Source organism: Natator depressus, chromosome 8, assembly GCF_965152275.1.
Source record: "Natator depressus isolate rNatDep1 chromosome 8, rNatDep2.hap1, whole genome shotgun sequence".
Taxonomy (NCBI): domain Eukaryota; kingdom Metazoa; phylum Chordata; order Testudines; family Cheloniidae; genus Natator; species Natator depressus.
In genome coordinates, this window is record NC_134241.1 from 66,102,383 (window position 1) to 66,121,775 (window position 19,393).

Genomic DNA, 19,393 nt, shown 5'->3' on the forward strand with positions numbered 1-19,393 from the left:
CACTGAGTTGACATGGTAATTAAACTGTGCTCTCAATGCAACGTGCTATCCTTCCAGAGCAACGTTGAGGAACGTTGTTAATGGAGTGTGTGGAAGAGGATATTACTGCTCCATGTGCTATGCATGTTCTTTGCCTAGTCAGAGTATTTGTCTCCTAAGCTAACAGTATTACACAAAGATTGCATTTGCTTACAATTATTAATAAAATAATTAATAAAAAGTAGTACTGAGTTTAGTTCACTCTGAAGATTGACAGGGGCCACTTGAATGACCAAGTGATCATTTGACTGGTACATAATAGCAGTGACACAACTGTCCGAGAAATTGAGAATGTTGTGATTGGGGAAAATTTGTTTAAAAGTCTTCAGCTTTTAAACCATTTTTATTTAAAAAGTAAGAAAAGCATGAAGGCTAAAAAAATCACAATCCAATTTCATTTAAATCATTCCAAGTTGAAGTAAAGCACCTGATCATTTAGGCTTGGCCCTGCCACTGTCTTCTTAGACTGTAAGTTCAGTTAAAGGCATGTCTCTTATAGTGCGTATGTAGAGTGCCTCGCACAAAGGGGCCCTGTTCTCATTTGGAGCCTCTGAGTGCTACTGTAATACAAATAATTAATAAATGAAAGTATATGCCACTCCTATTTAAATCAGTGGAAGATTTGTATATGAATTCCTGGCATAAATGGGTATAATTAGATCAGGTGATATTTTATCACCACTCTTGGGGAGTAAACTATGACAAGGACAGTATTTCCCCCTCATTGTATTTCTTATTTCAAATCAGTGTGATGCCTACCTCACGCAATAAGCTTACCTTAGGGATGAAATCAACTTTTTCTCACAGGTTAATAGAATACTATAGAATAAAACTGAGCAAAAAAGAAATGTTTCAAAATTTAGTCTAAATCTCCCTCGTTTTAGAAATTCAAAAATTTAAAATTAAAAAAAATGTTAACCAGTGCTAGCTAGACTATTTTTTTGGGCAATGTAAGACATTTCATACTTCTTCCTTAGACGGATGAAAATACTGCATTAAAGTAGAGATGGAGTTGTTTTATTTGGTATGGAAGCTCCTCAGCCATAACAGCTTTTACAACTGTTGGAAGAATTTGAATTGAATTAGTGGCTTGGGTGTCCAGCTATTCTCTCACAGAAAGAGAGCACTCTTCTGCAGAAGTGGTTTCAATGGGCCCCGATGATCCTGTGGTGGAAAGTTTTCATAAATCAGAAAAAATTCACTGTTTCTAACAAGCAGGCTATCTGGGTCTCTTCAAACTCAACAGGCTTGATGACATTTTCTAGTTACCTAAAGGAAAGTAGTAATAAGAATACATAGTAGATCTAAATAGTTCATGGAGGAGGAGAGCTCTGGATCTTTTCCTATGGAGTAGAGTTATTTTGGTCTACTACGGAACTGGTGAAATTGGCTGTTAGTGTTGAAGACCTGGTATATCAGACTGTGGTGCAGAAGATCTCTCTCTCTCTCTCTCTCTAATCAGGATCTGATTTAAAAGTCAGAGAGCTGATTTGGAGAGTTCAGTCTTCTATACTCTGTGGAATTCACTGAATATTGTTAGGAAGGAGGAGGGCAGAGGTGGACATGGGGAAAGAGAAGTGGAGAAAAATTTCATATTTTTTAGTCATTTTAACTATACATTTTTCTGTGGCTTTGTAGTAAGAACAGCCAGCACTGCACAGCTGTCGTGGCACAGATTAAATGCTTGCTGACTTTCTCATACTTTCTCCAGTGTCTCATCATTTGATTGCTTTTTCCTCATTAACAATTAAACTGAAGACAGCAGTGCAATTCCTCCATATAGTGTAGTCAGTTAAGGTAACTGTGACAAGGTAACTTTGAAATTAGCTGGAAGTGATAAAGATTGCACCTTCAAAAATGGCGAATATGAAAAATATTGAAGTGCCATTGGCTGTGTCTACTGGTGGCTAAAGCCAGGCTGTTCAGTTGTGTTATGTTGGTGGATCTGGTGAAAATACTTTTTTTTTTTTTTTTGCCCCCAATGTAAACTTTTGTAGTTTACCTTTCACAGTGTTGTGGCATATACATTCTCCTAAGCTACTGTCACCCGACATGGGAATTTTCTCTTCCAGGGTGAAGTGGTAGTTAAGTTCCTTTGCTCATTCAGTTTCAGGAAGTGCTGTAAATTGTACAAATTGTACAAATGTGAAATAGATTTGTGATGAGACTTACTGAAGAAATAGTATAAAAGATTCCCAAATTCTTATCACATGGGACATTAAGGTTTTCTTCCAGATCCGGAGTTCAAATTAATGTATTATGCTCTACTTGCACAATGAATTTTTTATATTATAGAAAACCTAATTAGTTAAAGAGCAATTCAAATTAAACTTTTATTTTTGGGATTTAGAAGTATTAAGGCAGAGGGAGTGTGGGGACAAATACTGTAGCTTCCTTGATGTTATGACTATGATGATTAATAACAATGCTTGGCTAAGAAGATGATTACCCTTGTTATTTTATTCACAATTCACACTTGTATCAAACAAAACCCAAATCAGAATATGTTGTTGCTGTGTCAAAACCAACATCTATATAATATCAAGCCAGTTTCAAATGTCTTCAAGGAGAAAAAACATCTGAGAGGTCTCTTGACAGGGTGATGGATTTCTGGGGGAAACTTTTTCTTTATGTACTAATATATCAACTCAAATAATAATAGGGAAAAATTAATAAACAAGGGCCAAAGTCTGCACTTCATTATGCATGTTGAATCTCCTGCTTAAGTTAATGGGAATTGCATTCAGGACCAGAACTTGGCTCTACAGAAAGGGCTCAATCCTGCAACCACTAAAGTTAATGACAAAAACTCCTACTGACTTCAGTGGTACATGATATCAGGACTATAATATTTACAGTGATGAAAATAATGGGAGAACTGGAACTCAGGTGTTTGTTAGCAAAAACCTTGGGTAACGTGCAAATTCGTATAAGCATATCTGAGACCACTAAAAAAAGCGTTCATCCTGACACTTGCCAAACCTGAAAAATACCCAGCTGATATTTTAAGATTATGAAAGCAATGCATGAAAGTCATGCTGTACAATATTTTGACTTTTGTGTCTTGAATTGGTTATCCTTCCAAGAGAGATTTCTGTTTATTTGAAATTGGCAATTAGAAAAACAAAAAACAAAACATAAAAGACCATTTGATTATCTTGATTGCATCTTGCATTTCAATATATGGTCTGTCGCTAAACTCTGACTCATCTGCCACTAGCAGGCTTCAGAGGTGATAATCACCCACACAAAGCTATTTGCATATCATGTCAATCCTATCCATGTCTAATTATATTCTTTATAACAAACTGTTTAGCATAATTAGTGAAATTATGCTCCACAGGAATAAGGATAGAAGTTATTTGATAGAAGATTAAAGTTTTTTAAAGTCAGGCATACAGGTACAAGCTAATCACTTTGCTATTTGGTCACAATAAAATACATTTTGATATATTTGCCTACATACAATTATTATTTAAAGTAAGTCTGAGTAACTTTTTGTATAATTTTACAAATTGGATGAAGGCATCACTGATCATAAAAGCTTACATAATTATGAAATGGTTTTGGGATTCATAAATTGCTAACAATCTCACCAATATTTTTCCAGCCATGCCTGAAAAATGCTGTAAAGACCAGCACTGGAATCAGGTATGCTGGAAATGATCAAAGAACCTATTACTCAATTGATAAGACAACAGCAGGTACAAATGACCTTAATGGGAAAGCTCTGGTTTAATTTTTTTTGTTGTAGATGATCAGAAAGGATGTTTACTTAATGACCACTCTTTCTTTGTGTTTAAACTTTAATGATGTGCTGCTTTAATATGAGATGCTTTGAGATCAAAGAGAATGCAGTATTATACATATATGTACACATAGATAAATATATACATCGTTGATTTTTCTTTGGGCATGCTTTGATCATAAAAGTCTTATGGGTGATACATGAACATCTGTTGCAGTGACATTTTCTTTGTATGTTGGCAGTTTTGTGTTCATTTTTTCTGTATTAAACTGTGAAAAGCTTGAAGCATACAAAAGCCAATACACCAGTTTATTGTTTCATAGAGGCAAAAAAACGGTGTCATCTGAGAATAATTTCCTGTCCCCAGCCGAGGACAGAAATCTACTATTATGAACACATATATTGTATTAGCATAGACCAAAAAAAAAAGAAGAAATCATGCAGAATCCATTAAAGCAGCCTCAAGTAATTAATCATGTGTGTTTTTTAAGTATTGATTGTAATTCTGTTAAAACATAGTTACATAGTGGAGTAGGACCAAGAAGTCAAGGGACTCTCCATTGTTTAATGACAATTCTGTTATTTCTATCCTATAGGAAAGGCCGTTAGAAAATTGTGCCATGAACAGCCACTTTTTTCCCCGAGCTACTCAATACCCCTGTGGGGGAGGAGGAATCTAGTGGGTAGGAGCCAAACACTGTAGTCATCTCTTTGTGTACTCATAAATTGGTGCTCATGCTTCATGCATTCCACATGGGCAGGGAAATTTGTTGAACCCTGCCTCATCTATTCAAAGGACATCCATACCGGATATATTTAAGATGATGCATAGACTTGCAGTAACTACTATATTTCCTAAGGGATGTTAAACAGAATCTTGTTCATTTTAATAAGTAAATGACACTAATCACCTCACTGTAAAAGTTTATAGAATTCAAAGAGGTCAACAATGCATCCTTTCAGGTCACCATTGATTAAAAAATATTTGAGTTTCCCTATTAAGTATTCAAAGGCCAACATCTGCTGATGCTCAGAGATGGTGAATGTGGTGAAGAAGGCTGTATGGAGTGTAAAGTGAAAATCACAACAACGTAGTCCATGCAACACAGTATTGACAAACAGTAGCACAACTGAGCTCCAAAAAGCTATTTTGCCATTTATCCATTTCTGTTACTTATGATCGTAGGATTCCAGGGAATAATAGTTTAATAATCTCTTTTTACTGCCTTTTATTTAGTTCCCCTTTTGAATACAAAATACATGTGCAAATGCAATTGTCAAGATTGTGAAAGTACATCATTGTGCATTTGCAGTGAGGCAAATGTCAAGGGAGACACTAAAGCAGAAAAATTAGACTCTCAAAACTGAAGACTTTCATTGGCAAGTTGTTGTCTTTCATGCTGTTTTGCTATTTAAGGTTGCAAACTGGATGCCATAGGATTAAGCTGGCATCTAAATGGACATGAAACACTACTCCCATTTACAAAGAGGCTAGTTTTGATGGCATTTAACATGCTGTCTAGTGCTTAACAAATCAGTGCCTAAGCCTGTTCATGCGCTTAAGTAAACTGAACTGATTTATTGAAAGACCTGACCACGCATTTATAAGAAGCAAGGCAGCTGCTTTATCCAAATGATCAGAATATTGCTTTTCAGCCAGATATCAGGTATTGCAAAAAAAAAAAAAATCTTTTGACACTGCTTAAATTGTGATAAACCTGCATAGTACAAAATCTGTGCCTAACGCCTATGCAAAGCAGAGGCTGTGCAGGACCATTCTTTCACACAGCTACTTGAATGATACCTTTTCTGCTTCAGTGCTTTATTTCTAATTAGCTGTCATTCCATGACTGTACCCGCTTACACGTAGGATGGTTTGACTCAAATACCATCTTCTTATTTTTTTGCATTGTTTTTATTTATAATAGCTGATTTTTAAAAAAGGCAATTTCATATGTTGTTAGTTGTTTTAAATGTTTTAATTTTATACAATAAAATGAATCTCAACATAGAACCTGTTTATTCTGTTCAAGGCCTGAGCTAGAGTCCGCTGATGTCAATTAAAAGGTATTCTCTAGTTTAGCTCTATGGCCTGATCACCATTGTCCGTCTGGCTTTGGAATCTATGAATCAATGGAAAGACTCTGATTGATACAATACATTCACTAGATTAAAAACAAAAAGAAATGCATTTTAGTGCATTCTTCCATTTCCCCTTATATTTATCTATTCATATATACAGCTTTAAGAGCTCTACTCTTCTTAGGTATTAATAAAGTTTGGTGTTTTGGAAAATGTACTTGAAAATATTTTTCTACCCAATGCCATCCTGATGTTCCAATTTGTAATGCTAACTCTTTTATTTGCTGATCAAGAAGCTGTGTTTTCAGACAGATGTACTTTCATGAGCTACATATCATATTCTCTTTGATCACGTAATGCAGTTACATGTAAATGCAGCATGGCAAAGTCAATAATATAGTCCCCTTACCGTAAAGCACATTTCAGTGAAACATTATCTACAACAGAAATGGATGTTGGGAAAATAGAGCTAAGAAGCTGAATAACATAGCAAAGCTATTCTAGATTTGCTTTTTATTACTTACTACCAATACTGGAAATACTGGGAATACCTGTAGAAAAAGAGAGTAAAAAGGGCATAGTTAGTAGTTTACTGTAAGTGTCTAAAAGGCTGTAGCATTGCATCAAATATTTGGAACTTATTTTCTCATACTCTCATAAACTTCAGAATACTGTATCAATTAGCAGCTAGAACCAAGCACTTGCACATACATCATCCAAGCCTTCTATTTTTAATTGTAGAGGCTTTGGATTCTTTAATATGAGATTGCAGGGAATTTTTGGAAGGTATTTGTTGTGTTCAAAAATGACATTTGGAGTATTTCTGAGACATGCAGCATTTTTCTGCTCTCATAACTTCATGCAGTTGTTCAGAACAGTTCTGTATTCATACTAAACAGTTATTAGGTTTCTGGTCTGGACAATAAATACAGGCCATGATGTATCAGGTATATCTAGGAAACTATTTTAATTACAGACGCTCCCCGGGTTACGCAAGACCCCTACGTACGCAAATTCGCACTTATGGAAAAAGTTCCATAAGCCAGAAATAGGATTTTCGAGTTGCGGAAATTTTTGCATAATGTACAGGTATATGTTTCTGACTTACACAAAATTCGAGTTACGCAAGGCTTTCTGGAACGGAATGATTGCGTAAGTCGAGGGGTGTCTCTACAGGGATAGATCCATTATTAGCTGCTTCAGTCGGCTGCTGAAAATCATTTGGTTTTTTATTAGATTAACTTTATCTAGCTATCATTTTTTGTTCCTCTTTTACCTGTCAGTTGTCTGGATTAAGCTATGTAATAGAAATTTAATTGAGCAAAATAATACAACGCATTAGGTCACTCATATTGATCATGCCCCTCATTGATTTTTCTTCTCTCACTTCAATTCTCAAGTTGAATTAATGTGGGAGAACCACTTTAGAGTGTGACTGGACTTGGTAGAAAATGTGGACGTGCAATATTCCTTGCAATATAGTTCTCCTTAGCTAAAGTGAAACATGCCTATGAGACTATTTACAGGCCCCCAAGTTAAAGCCACAAACTGCAGATCAGTATTTAAATCCATGCTACTCGCATCATCTCAGTTAAATAGTTTGCCTTTTATACGTTTTATTGACTTTTGATGGCATATTATAGTGTAGAAATCTATTTCTCCATTAGCATCTACTATCCTTTTAAATTTCTTCCTGAAATTCTTAATGCAGAGAAACTGGGATGGATTCTGCGACGTTTACTCAAGGGAATGACTTGTAGGAGTATGCATTACTCAGTGTAGACTAGGGCTGCAGAATCAGGCTTATTTTATTATAATTATTTTCATTATCATATATTAGGTAGTAACCTACTGTGCATTATGGCTATATCCTAGGCTCTATCAGATCGTTTACACCAGTAGAGCCTTGGGCTTCTCAAGTCTGCTGAGGATTCTGCCAAGGTGGAACCATCACTGGGGGTGTAGAATACACAACCGAATACAGGCAGTCCTTGGATTTACGACACAATTGGTTCCTGAAAATTGCGTAGTAAGTCGAAATGTTGTAAATCAGAACTGCAATACACTCTGTTGCAGGACCGAGCATCGTTACGTCGAAACCAAAGGTCGTAAGTCGAATCAGGGTGTCAATTTAGAAACGTGGTAAGTGCTGTTTGTCTTTAGATGAACGTCATAAAGTCGAGGCCTGCCTGTACAGTCCTCACTGCAATCTGGTTTAGGAGCATGGCTGGGAGGAAAAGGAGTACATATTGAGGCAGCTCTAAATTATTTCATGGTTGGGGCCATGTAGCACTACTAGCTCCAGGGTCAGGGAATCATAAATGGCTCCTTTGTGACTCCCCACCTCAATTACAGATAGTACTTTTTGGGTACTTGTGAGAATTGTGTCCCAAAAGTTTTATATTCCGTTTGGAAACCCTATGTGCTCAGTCCTGCAAGGTGCAGAGTATCACCTTACAGAAGACTCTCAGCAATTTTCAGGACTGGGCTCCATATGCAAACACTATTTATAAAACAATGTATTTGACTCCTGCTGAGAATAAACTGATGTTTAAATGGAAACTCCATCAATGTTTCAAAATTTCAGAATCATGTAATTAGTATCACAGACTACAACACTGATATTTTTAAATAGAGAACATTAAAATTGTATTTATAGAAATAAAAAACCTCTCATTCCACTGCTGCCATATTTTCTTGGAAACAGAGTAACAATGATAGAATCTCTTCCCCATTGTTTTAAATAGAAAAGGAACTCAACTTGGAATACTATTTTTAGATGAGCTTTAGTAACATATATTACCATTTATATGTGGCAGTTTAGTCATGTTTTGAATATGTTTTATTTTCTTTATACACAGATGGGACTTGTACAGATAAAAAGGCAGGTAATGTTCTCACAGCTCCCCTGTGAAATGGTATTAAATATTCCCTTTTATGTGTACGTACACACACACACACACACACACACACAAATATAAACACATACCCCCCACACCTTCTCTTCCTCTCCAAGGCAAGTTGCAAGGTAGGGAGAGGTTTTCTTATTAATTTGTACTCCTCTTCCTTTACTGTATCTCAAAAGTCTCAATGAAAAATAATGATGAACATTTCCTTAGCAATGAGGAGTAATGAAAACAAGGTAACTGCCTGCCTGAAGGACTTTGTATTAATATTGTTAGCTTGTTTTCACATTCCCTATTTGAGAAGCTTCTTTTGCTATTTCCATACAGATTTCTCAAAAAGGAAAGAGAAGCTCTGAGTGGCAGTGAACTTCTCTCTGTCTCCTAAAATATTTTTGGCCCTGGAAAAAGACAGAAAAATAAATTTCGCACATAATAGGGAAATGCTTTATAACAATGGTTCTCAAAGTGTGAGATTATGGGGTTTTAATGGGGTCATCTGGGCCAGAGCTAGACTGGCAGGGAGCCTGGGCAGAAAGCCCCACCCTGAGTCCTGCAATCATGGGGCTCAGACTGAAGCCACAGGGGGGCCATTTAGGGAGGGTGGTGGGGCACCTGCCCACCCTGAGTTTCATACCACAAATTTCAGCTCTGCACATGGCAGGGCTTGGGCTGTCAGCCCTGTGCTGATAGTGGAAGCCTTGTGGTGCATAGGGCTGACAGCCAGAGCCCAAGCTCATCCACAGCAGGACTTCCAGCCTGAGCAACTTAGCTTTGCGCACCCTGTGGCATGGGGCCACAGGCAGTTGCCCTGGTTCCCACCTCTTAACCCCAGCTCTGTACATCACTTCCTCTACTCAGCACCTAGAAAGGAATCAGTGCGTCTTGTAGATAAAGCCAGTTTGAAAAGTTGCGGTAGAAATAATTTTAGCAAGGGACTGTTTTCTGAAAAAAGGTGGAGGAAAGGGGGGTAGTGAATGGGAGTTGATTGCACTTGCAGCAAAAGAAGAGCTCACAACGAGGATCTAAGCAGCAGTAAAAAACCAAGAAACTGAATATACAATCTGAAATATCTGGAATAGGGATTTACTGGGCTGGTTTTGAGGGGGATCCATGGCCACAGTGTGTGGCAAAATTCTGGCAAAGGAGAGCTTAAAACCGTCTAAAATGTGGCACCCACTTGGAGACATGGTGCAGTTCTATTCAAACAAAACCACTTGATTTTTTTTTTCCAGCAAAAGCTGAGAGAGCTACAGGGCCAGAAGAGAGTACTCAGATTGGCAGCTACAACAAATGAGAGCGCCCTTGAGGCATCTTCTGCTGTGTCATACTGGATATGTAAAACTGGGAACCACACTCTACTGGAGAAACTTCTTTTCTGCCATGTGCCAAGGAATGATTTGATTATATAGGGGCAAAGTGCAGTGACTCAACTTGATTCAATTCCCCTGTCTAATGACATTATTGCCAGGTGTATTCACAGTATGGTAAATGATGTGACTGAACAAGTGATCGCCAAAATCAAGCAAAGTTCTTTTTTCCCCCATTCAACTTGGCGAAACAACAGATGTGCCGGGGACTGTTCAGATGCTGACATATGTAAAATTTGAGAACGATGAAAAACACCAAGAGGAATTTCTGTTCTGCCAGCCATTACTACAGCATGCTACATGGGAACAGCTTTTTGCACTTTTCAGTGCTTTTGTCTCTGATTCTGACTTGGAATGGCAGTGCTGTGTAGGAATTTGCAGTGACAGCATTTGTGCAATAACTGGAAAAAACAGTGGGCCAGTCACCTGAGTGCAGGCTGTTGCACCGCAAGCAGTTTGGATGCACTGTTTTATACACAGGCAAGCCCTAGTTGCAACAACAACAAAAAGCCACCCATCCTAAAACAAGTTCATGATGAAGCTGTTCACACAGTCAAGAGCAGCTCAACAAGTGTACATCTGTTTGTGTGGTGAGATGGGAGCTGAGCACCATCAGTTACTTCATCACACAAAAGTTTGGTGGCTGTCTCAGGGAAAGGTTCTCAATTATTTGTTTGAGCTCAGATGAAGATTCCCTGCTGGCCGAAAAGTTTGCAGGTACCAAGTGGCTTGCTTTGCTAGCTTACCTGGAAGACATTTTTGAATGCCTAAATGAGTTAAATACCTCACTTCTCTCACTGACAAAACTGAAAGCTGAATCAAGAAACTTTCCTTATGGTATGTGCATGTGGACACTGGCAGTTTTGAAGGGGTTTTATACTGGATGACTTTTTGGATGAAAATGCCTTGCCAAAGCATGACTTGCAACCCATAATGCAGCCACCTGGAAAGCCTTAAACTGCAGTTTAGGGAGTACTTCCCTGAAAATGATCAGAAAACAGAGGTGTGGATTAGAAATCGCTTTAATGCAGAAGTGCTGTTATGTCACTTATAGTCAAAGAAACATTAATGGACCTTTCCTGTCATGAGACATTGATGCTGAGATTTTCTGAACAACCTCTTGCTAACTTCTGGATTTCTGTGTGAGAAGAATATCCAGAGCTGTCATCTACAGCACTGAAAGTGCTCAGGCCATTTTTGTCCACCTACCTGTGTGTAGCTGGCTTTTCAGCACTGACCTTACTGAAAAACAAATACAGGGCCCGTCTCACTGTTGAAGATGACCTCCGTCTTTATCTCAGCCACACAGAGCTCCGCTTCGAGGATTTGTGTTAATCAATACAGTAACTCCTAACTTAGGGCTTGGTTACACTTGCGAGTTAGAGAGCATTAAAGCAGTCCTGGGTGCCCTAGCTCACTACCTGTCCACACTGGCAAGGCACTTAGAGTACTCTGACTCCATGGCTAGAGCGCTCCTGGTACTCCACCTCGGTGAGAAGATTAACGCTTGCTGCGTCTTGGCTGAAATGCCCGGGCGTCAGTGTGAACGAGATGTTGCATTACTGCGCTCTGATCAGCCTCCGGAAACGTCCCATAATCCCCTTAAGTCAAGTGGCCAACCTTGTCATTGTTTTTGAATCGCTGCAGGAATGCAGATATGCCCTTTGTAAGCGCCATTTCTGACAGCCAGCTGCTTATCTGCTCTGAGACAAAGCAACCATTAGTGTGGAATGCTGTGTATGAGAGAGGGAAGCGGGGGAGAGGGGGTCTGCTCCTGTCTGAATTTACAAGACAGCATGCTGACATGCTCTCAGGACCCCCAAAACCCACTCTCTCTTCCCCCACATACACACAACACACTCCCTGTCACACTCCATCCCCCGCCCCCATTTGAAAAGCACGTTGCAGTCACTTGCATGCTGGGATAGTTGCCCATAATACACCGCTCCCAATGCCGCTGCACATGTGGCCACGCCAGTGCACTTGAAGCTGTCAGTGTGGACAGACTGCAGCACTTTCCCTACTGTGCTCTCCGAAGGCTGGTTTAACTCAAAGCGCTCTACATCTGGAAGTGTAGCCATGCCCTTAAAGTCATCCAGGTTAATGTTGATTCGTTGTTACACTGCTGATCAATTAGGGAACATGCTTGTTTAAAGTTACGCAATGCTCCCTGATAACGTCCTTTGGCAGCCGACTGCTTTGTCCATTGCTTGCAGGAAGAGCAGCCCGTTGCAGCGAGCTGGTGGGGGGCTTGGAACCAGGATGGACCGGCAGCCCCCGCATCAGCTCCCCGCTCCCCTAAGTTCCCTGTGCAGCAGGCTATCAGTTGCCTGCTGGGGGACTGGAGGGGGGAAGAAAGGGGCTAATGTCAGGGTGTCCCCCTCCCCCTTGCTCCTGCACCCCGCTTACCCCATCCCCATAGAGCAAGAAGACACAGGACAGGGCTCAGGACGGAGGGAGCTTCCTGGCAGCAGCTGTGGTCTCAGCTTGCTGATTTAAATACACTGCCTTGTTAAGTTAGAGTGGGTCAGCATACTAAAAGAGGAAATGCGCAACACACACACATACGGTGTGTGTCTCTGTCTGCCATGCTGTCTCCCCTCCCTCCATTCCTGCTGCCTTGTAGAGTGTGAGGCTACATTAACAACAAGTTAACCCTTGAGGGCTCAGCCAATTGCTAGTTCATCAGTTAGCAGTAAGGCATTCACTGGGAAATATCCCACCTCTGACTTAATCACCTCAACCAAGCTTCACAATCATCATTGCTGTGTACAGTATTAAATTGTTTATAAATGCACACAATATAAGTTTTATATATATAAAATATAGTCTTTTGTCTGGCAAAAAAAAAAATTCCCTGGAACCTAAGCCCCCGATTTACATTAATTCTTATGGGGAAATTGGATTCGTTTAACATCGTTTCGCTTAAAGTCACATTTTTCAGGAACATAACTCCAACGTTAAGTGAGGAGCTACTGTACAAGCATACCCCTCCCATAAGGTACATATTTATTTTTTACGGCTGGATATAAAGATTGTCTTGTGAATTTAAACTTTTTTCTAGATATGGTCTTTAATGCATTTTTTTATTTAAAATATTAACTGTTCCAGAGTAACACAGCGCACTGGGGTCCTGCAGTAATTTTTGTTTTCAGAAGAGGGTCGTGGTGCAGTGAAGGTTGAGAACCCCTGCTTTATAGTAACATCAATTGTCTGGAGTTCTGGACGCACATATTAAACTTGATTCTCTGGTTGAGCTGTGCTTGGTGCAAGCACTTAAGGTGATGAGCAAAAGGAAAGTTTAAGGTACTTTTCTTTTTCGCTGATCCTGGGGTCATGTGGGAGTTTGCACCGTATGGCTGCTCTACTATGCACCTGACTGTCTGTGGCACTAATGGACCGTTCTGGCATTCAAGAATAGCTGGAGTGGAGAGACAACCACATTCCCATGGCAAGGCTTTTGGGGAGAGTCTGGCCTAAGGCTTCTATGTCACTGAGGGAATTTTCAGTTGGTCTGACTCACTGGGATTCTGGCCCCTTTACACCAGTGGAATGGTGCAAATAGGCTGCAGAGTGATGGAGAATCAGACCCATTATCTATCTTGATATAGAACTCCCACTCCTCATCTAAATATAAAAAGTAAACAATACCAAGTTAATTTATAACAAAACTGCATTTTCCTACACACCACTTTAAAACACATTTAAATACAACTAAATACAGTGTTCATATCTGAATGCTTTCCCCTCTGAAATCAATGAGAGCGAGATTCTCTGTCAGTTAATCTGATCACAGGGAAATTAGCAACCTCCATAAGTAAAGCTCAGAACCATGTACTTCCACAGATAGCTCTCTAGTAATAGCTATATTTTTAGATTTGACTTGTGTTATAAGCAAATTCACTGTAAATATATATACATATAGCCACAATATTTGATAGAAAATATCTGGAGTTGTCCTTTTAAAGGCTTATAACTTGGATTTCTCCAATTATCACTCATCTGATTTTTATGAAATAATCTCAAATTTTTCTCTATTACCTATTGAAGAAAAATTATACTTAACCTTTCTTAACTACACAGTAAAGAAAATGACATTATTTAATAAAATCAGATCCTCACAGAGAAAATGAGTTTTAGAATTCTTTTGTAGGTTTATATAAAGTATATAACAGCCAATAAACAATTGACTTCAAAGATGGATTGATAGTAATTGCTGATTATTAACTATATCAGAATCTTTCTTGAAAAGGATGCTTTCCTTTAATTGGAGCATTCCACACTGCATGTTTTAACACCTGGAGATGAACTAAATTTAGATCCTGGACCAAGGAGTCAGTTCAGAGATGTTAAATTCCACATCTGATGCTTTGCTAGAATATCTGTACTGCAGCATGACCTGGCAGTGAGTCTTTTTTCCTTTTTCAAGTGCCTGCTGAGGTATGATTACAGCATCATAACTTCAGCATCAATTTTAGAAACTACAAATTTCCTAGTGATTGAAAATCCTGAGATGCTGTAAGAAACTAGCCTCTTCTAATCCTCCAAGGGGACTGATTAGTTATGATCATGTGTTTTCAAATGGCTGTTGACCCAGAGGACTACACACAGCAAATTTCTCAGGAAACCTGGCTTATCCATTTCCCTGTAACAGCCCTAGAACTCCTGCTTCTGTAAAAACTGCATTTGTTTGCTTTAGAAAGTCACAATTTTTTAATTCACTGCAAGAGAATGGTGTATGTGAGGATTATCACTTATTCTGTGTCTATGCTCCTCCAAGCAATATCACTAGAAATGTGGCTCTCTTTCATTTGAACAGGCATGAGAAAATAGTTGATCAATGTTTTAAAACATAGGCCCTTTTCCCTTGGTAGTTCAGTCTCTCAGGCCCAGTCTTTTAGTCTCTATATGTAGGAAGCTCCTACTGAGGTTAATGGGAGTTTTGGGTGTGTAGAGGCATGCCTGGGCATACTTTATTTCTAAGAAAGCACAATGCATTAAGAACTTTTGGGAGCCAAAAGGAAAACACAACCCATCCTGGGACTCTTAATAATTTGTGCAACAGTCACCTTGCTTTCTTGTGCTAGAATTTAGTGACTGTGCCAAAGTAGTTTCATTGCTGCAGTTTATTTTAAACAGATTTGTTTCAAGTCAGTCAGTGAAACTGAAGTATTCCATCTCCCAACAGTAGGTGTCACTATAACTATCAAAAACAACTGCAAAGGGTTAGTGGACAGGGAATAGTGCATTAGAATAATTTTGCAAGTCACACTTTTTAAAAATATAGCAAATGTTACTTACAGTGTATCATTTTTCAAGTGTGAATCTGGAACCTTTTATTAACCACTAAAGTTGATGTCTAATATGAGGGAAGGCAGTTAATCAGCTGCAGGTTATCCTGACATTTCTCTTTCCCTGAATGCCCAAGCTCAAATACACTGCTATTTATTTTCTTTTCCTTTCATCAGGTCTCCCAGCTTCAGTCTGTGGCTTACTACCTGCTCTAAGTCCTCATGAGCTAGCCAAGTTCAGTAAGTTGTACATAGTGAGAACAACAGGAAGCACTGCTATTTTGTAACATTTTACCCCACTTACCTCATCTTTCCTGCCTATCATGGATCTATCATCATTGTACAACACTGCCCTTCACGCAGGAGTGGTCCCATACTTCATATCAGTATCATACCACAAAGGCTTCTTCCAACCTACAGATCGAAGTAGCATCTCTTTAGAAAGCTACTTCCAGTCACTTGAGCCAACCTCAGATACTAACTTCAGTGAAGCTAATTTAGCTTTGACAAGGAATAGGGATAGGATCTCTCTCTAATTGCGGGCATGCATGAGCAAGATGGGTAGCTATTTAGGGACATGACTAGGAATCCTGCTAATATACAAACTCTTGGCCCCCTTCACTCATATCACTCCTTTAAAATGGCACTATATCATCACATTTTAATAAGAACGGGTGCCAAACAGATGAGTTTGGATGAGAAATCAGCATAATATCTCAAGTGTCATATCTCCTGCCAAAACCCCTCTGTGTGACAGCTGTGCCACATTACAAGTAAAAAGAGTTATGAGGCAGAGTAGGATTAAGGAAGTATTGCTGAGATCCAGGTCCTATTGTCAGAGAGAGTCCCAATACAGATATAATTTAGCAAGCTGCTTATGGCTGGCTGGATGGCTGTTGCCTGGGAAGGAACCTAGGTCCATGTTGTCCTGATCAATCCCTCATTTCATGTCATGCTATGACCTGGGAGAAGGACTGGCAGAAGTTGGGAGATGTGTCCGGACTGTTTGGTGCAGTTTATTCGCTGATGGGATAAATTTTGGTGAATGGGAGCCCAAAATAGTCTTAGATACCACTATTCAACTGAGCAAAGTAGGTAACACCTGAATGTGAAAGAAAACCTAAATAACTGGAGAAAGAAAAGACCAATGGCTGTCAGACATTTGTGGCTGATGACTAGAAAAGCTATTCTATAGCAGGCATGTGGGAAATCCAGTAAGATCACTTGGAGTGTCAAAACCTGTTACATAACAAAACTGCCTATGGCATGTGACAGCATCAGGAGACACATTTAATCACAAAAGAGTCAACAAGATGGAACTCGAAATGTTAAGCAGCAGTCAAATACAGAGTTATCCGTCATTCCAGTAAGTGATGGACTATCCCAGGGGTCTCAAACACGCGGCCCGTGAGTTATTTTCTGCAGCCCGCCAGCTCCCCGTGCCCCTCCGCCCCCAGCATTTACCTAGAGCAGCTCCGGCCAGCCCAGTGCGCACCGGGGGCAAGGGCAGGCTCCCTGCCCGCCTGCCTGCACTGCCCCCGTGCTGCTCCGGGAAGCGGCTGGGACTTGGTGGGGGGGGGCACAAGGGACTGTGTGTAGCCCTGGCCGCTCCTCCAGGTCCCCCAGTGCGCACCAGGCTGGAGCCTGCCCCCCGAGCCCCTCCTGTACCCCAACCCCCTGCCGCACCCCACACCCCTCCTGCACCCTGACCCCCTGCCCTGAGCCCCCTGCTGCATCCCTCCTGCACCCCGACCCCCTGCCCTGAGCCCCTGCCGCACCCTGCACCCCTCCTGCACCCCCTGGGGACAGGGAGGGGGTGGAGTTGGGGTGGGGATTTCAGGAAAGGGGTTGGAATGGTGGCAGGGAAGAGGTGGGGCAGGGGCAGGGCCTCATGGAAGGGGTGGACTGGGGGCAGGGCCGGGGCAGCGGTGGGGAGGGGGGGTCAGTGATACGGCCCTTGGGCCAATGTACTAGTCCTCATGGGGCCCCTGTGGTCATTTGAGTTTGAGACCCCTGGACTATCCAATGCCCTTTCACAAGGAACAAAAGCAAAGAGGGGAAATATTTTGCTCAATCATGAAAAAAACCCAATTGATGATAATAAGAACATAGGAAACAGGATTATCCCAAAGTTCTGACTATGGCTGGTGTAGACTGATCAATTAAGTTTCATGAACAAAAGCTGGCTGTGATGGTTTCAGCAGTAGAGCTAAGTGAAAGACAGAAGTTTTGTTTCATGATGGATTTAGAGATTTTCAACTTTGCATTTGTTCCAAATTGGAGCAAAGATTTATTTAAAAAAAATTAAATTCTCTTCAAAGGAAAATTCCATTTTTTTCATTTCTAGCCCTTCAAAACATTTCATTTTAATTTTGTATTATATACTAATGATTCAAAATAAAAAAAATCAAAACAAAAGATGCAAATGTTTTGTTCTGAAAATATCAGCACAGGATTTTTTGATACCGTTGGAACTTTTCTGTTGGAATTTTTGGGACTTTTTTTCCAAATACAATTCTGGTGAAATTGACCCAATTTCAAGAAACATTTTGATGTAACCACCCATTCTGATGGAATATGATTCCATCAAAGTTTCTCCAACCAGTGCTAGTCAGCAGTCGATACCAAGTGCCAATGCCATTGTTTTGCTGGCACTTGATGTACGATTACTTAAATGGTACAGGAAATATGGAGGTAGAGGGAACATTGATTTCACACTCTGATGTATTTTACCCCTAGACCTCAAGCACAGCAAGTTTTGTATGGAGTTGGGATGCTGAATGAAGCCAATAGAGAGTTTGTGATCAGAAACTGTGGCTCTCAAAATTTTTGCCGGACATAGTTAGACCATCACTTTTTCTACAACATGGAAAAAAGAGAATACTCTTACAAAGTACCCCTCCCCTTTTCTTTTTGAAGGTTCATTTTTTCTACCTGGTAAGAATTTTTTCATAATTTCACGCCCCCAAACTTCATGGTTTACTTGGTCTATTACTCTCAGGACTTGATATGGTTCTGCTTCCTGTGATACCCATTTTTGAGTTTTTATTCCTCCCTACTGCTGCTTTGAAGTGTTAGATAACATTCGAAGCATTGCACGTTGCTGCTGGTTTTTAAACTTTTCATTCAACTGCAGTACATAACCCTGTTTCTTCTAAATAATTTTTCAGTGAATGGTTATATTCGAAAACCAGCTTTTTGCTTTTAATCAGGGCGAAATGCCAGCCTTTTTTCTAAAGCAGCTAGTAAGTGCGGTCCAAAAGGTTGGATGATTTTGTTTCAGTTTATTTCTTTTCCTCATAGGGATTTAGGTGCATAACTTGAATTAGAGGAATCTGAATTATTGTCTATTTCCAGCATGCATAAATAGGAGAATAGATACCTGTATTTTTGTTTTCATGCCCCTTTTCTCAGGATTGCACCCTTGGGGCCATATCCTGTCTACAATCTGTGCACGTGGCTCTCAGTAACATCAAGCAAATAGGAGTAGATGGCCTATAAAGTTGTATCGTAATGGTGGTTAAGCATCTTACACGGGCAATTATGCCAGTGTTGAGCTAGGAGTTAGCTAGAAATATACAGACACAACTGCTCATGTTCTGCCTTCACTGTCTATATCCTGGCAATCCCACACAAATCAAAGTGGTTGTATGCCTATCAAGGAATCTGGATTTCAAGCAGAGAACATAGCTCAAAATCTGAAATTTTCCTACACAGTGCTTAAAACCTATTATTACACCCACCAAGTTCACAAAGACTTGGTCTGAAGTTTAACCTTAAAAAAAGGCTGACCTCACTAGCCAGGGTGTATTTGTATGGGTCTGTAGGCAATGGGAATACCCAGCCCTCCCCCCACCTCACTGCTGGGTGCAGGAAGTGGGTCCAATGTCTATAACCCAAACTGGCTGCCATAGGCCAAGAGCACAATGATGCACCATGAGTGGGTACGCTTCCATCACG

The 19,393-nt window shown here is 40.0% G+C and overlaps 1 protein-coding gene across 8 annotated transcripts in view; it reads right to left on the reverse strand.

Moving 5' to 3' along the window:
• NTNG1 (netrin G1) overlaps positions 1–19,393 on the reverse strand; it is a 200,242-nt gene that overhangs the window by 55,516 nt on the left and 125,333 nt on the right. For 7 of the 8 annotated variants that reach the window (XM_074961223.1, XM_074961231.1, XM_074961225.1 and 4 more), the window contains exon 5: positions 6,394–6,420. The exons of the other annotated variant lie outside the window; for it this stretch is intronic. In XM_074961223.1, coding sequence (XP_074817324.1) covers positions 6,394–6,420 — 27 coding nt within the window. The remainder of the gene's footprint in view (positions 1–6,393; positions 6,421–19,393) is intronic. 8 annotated transcript variants of the gene reach the window in all.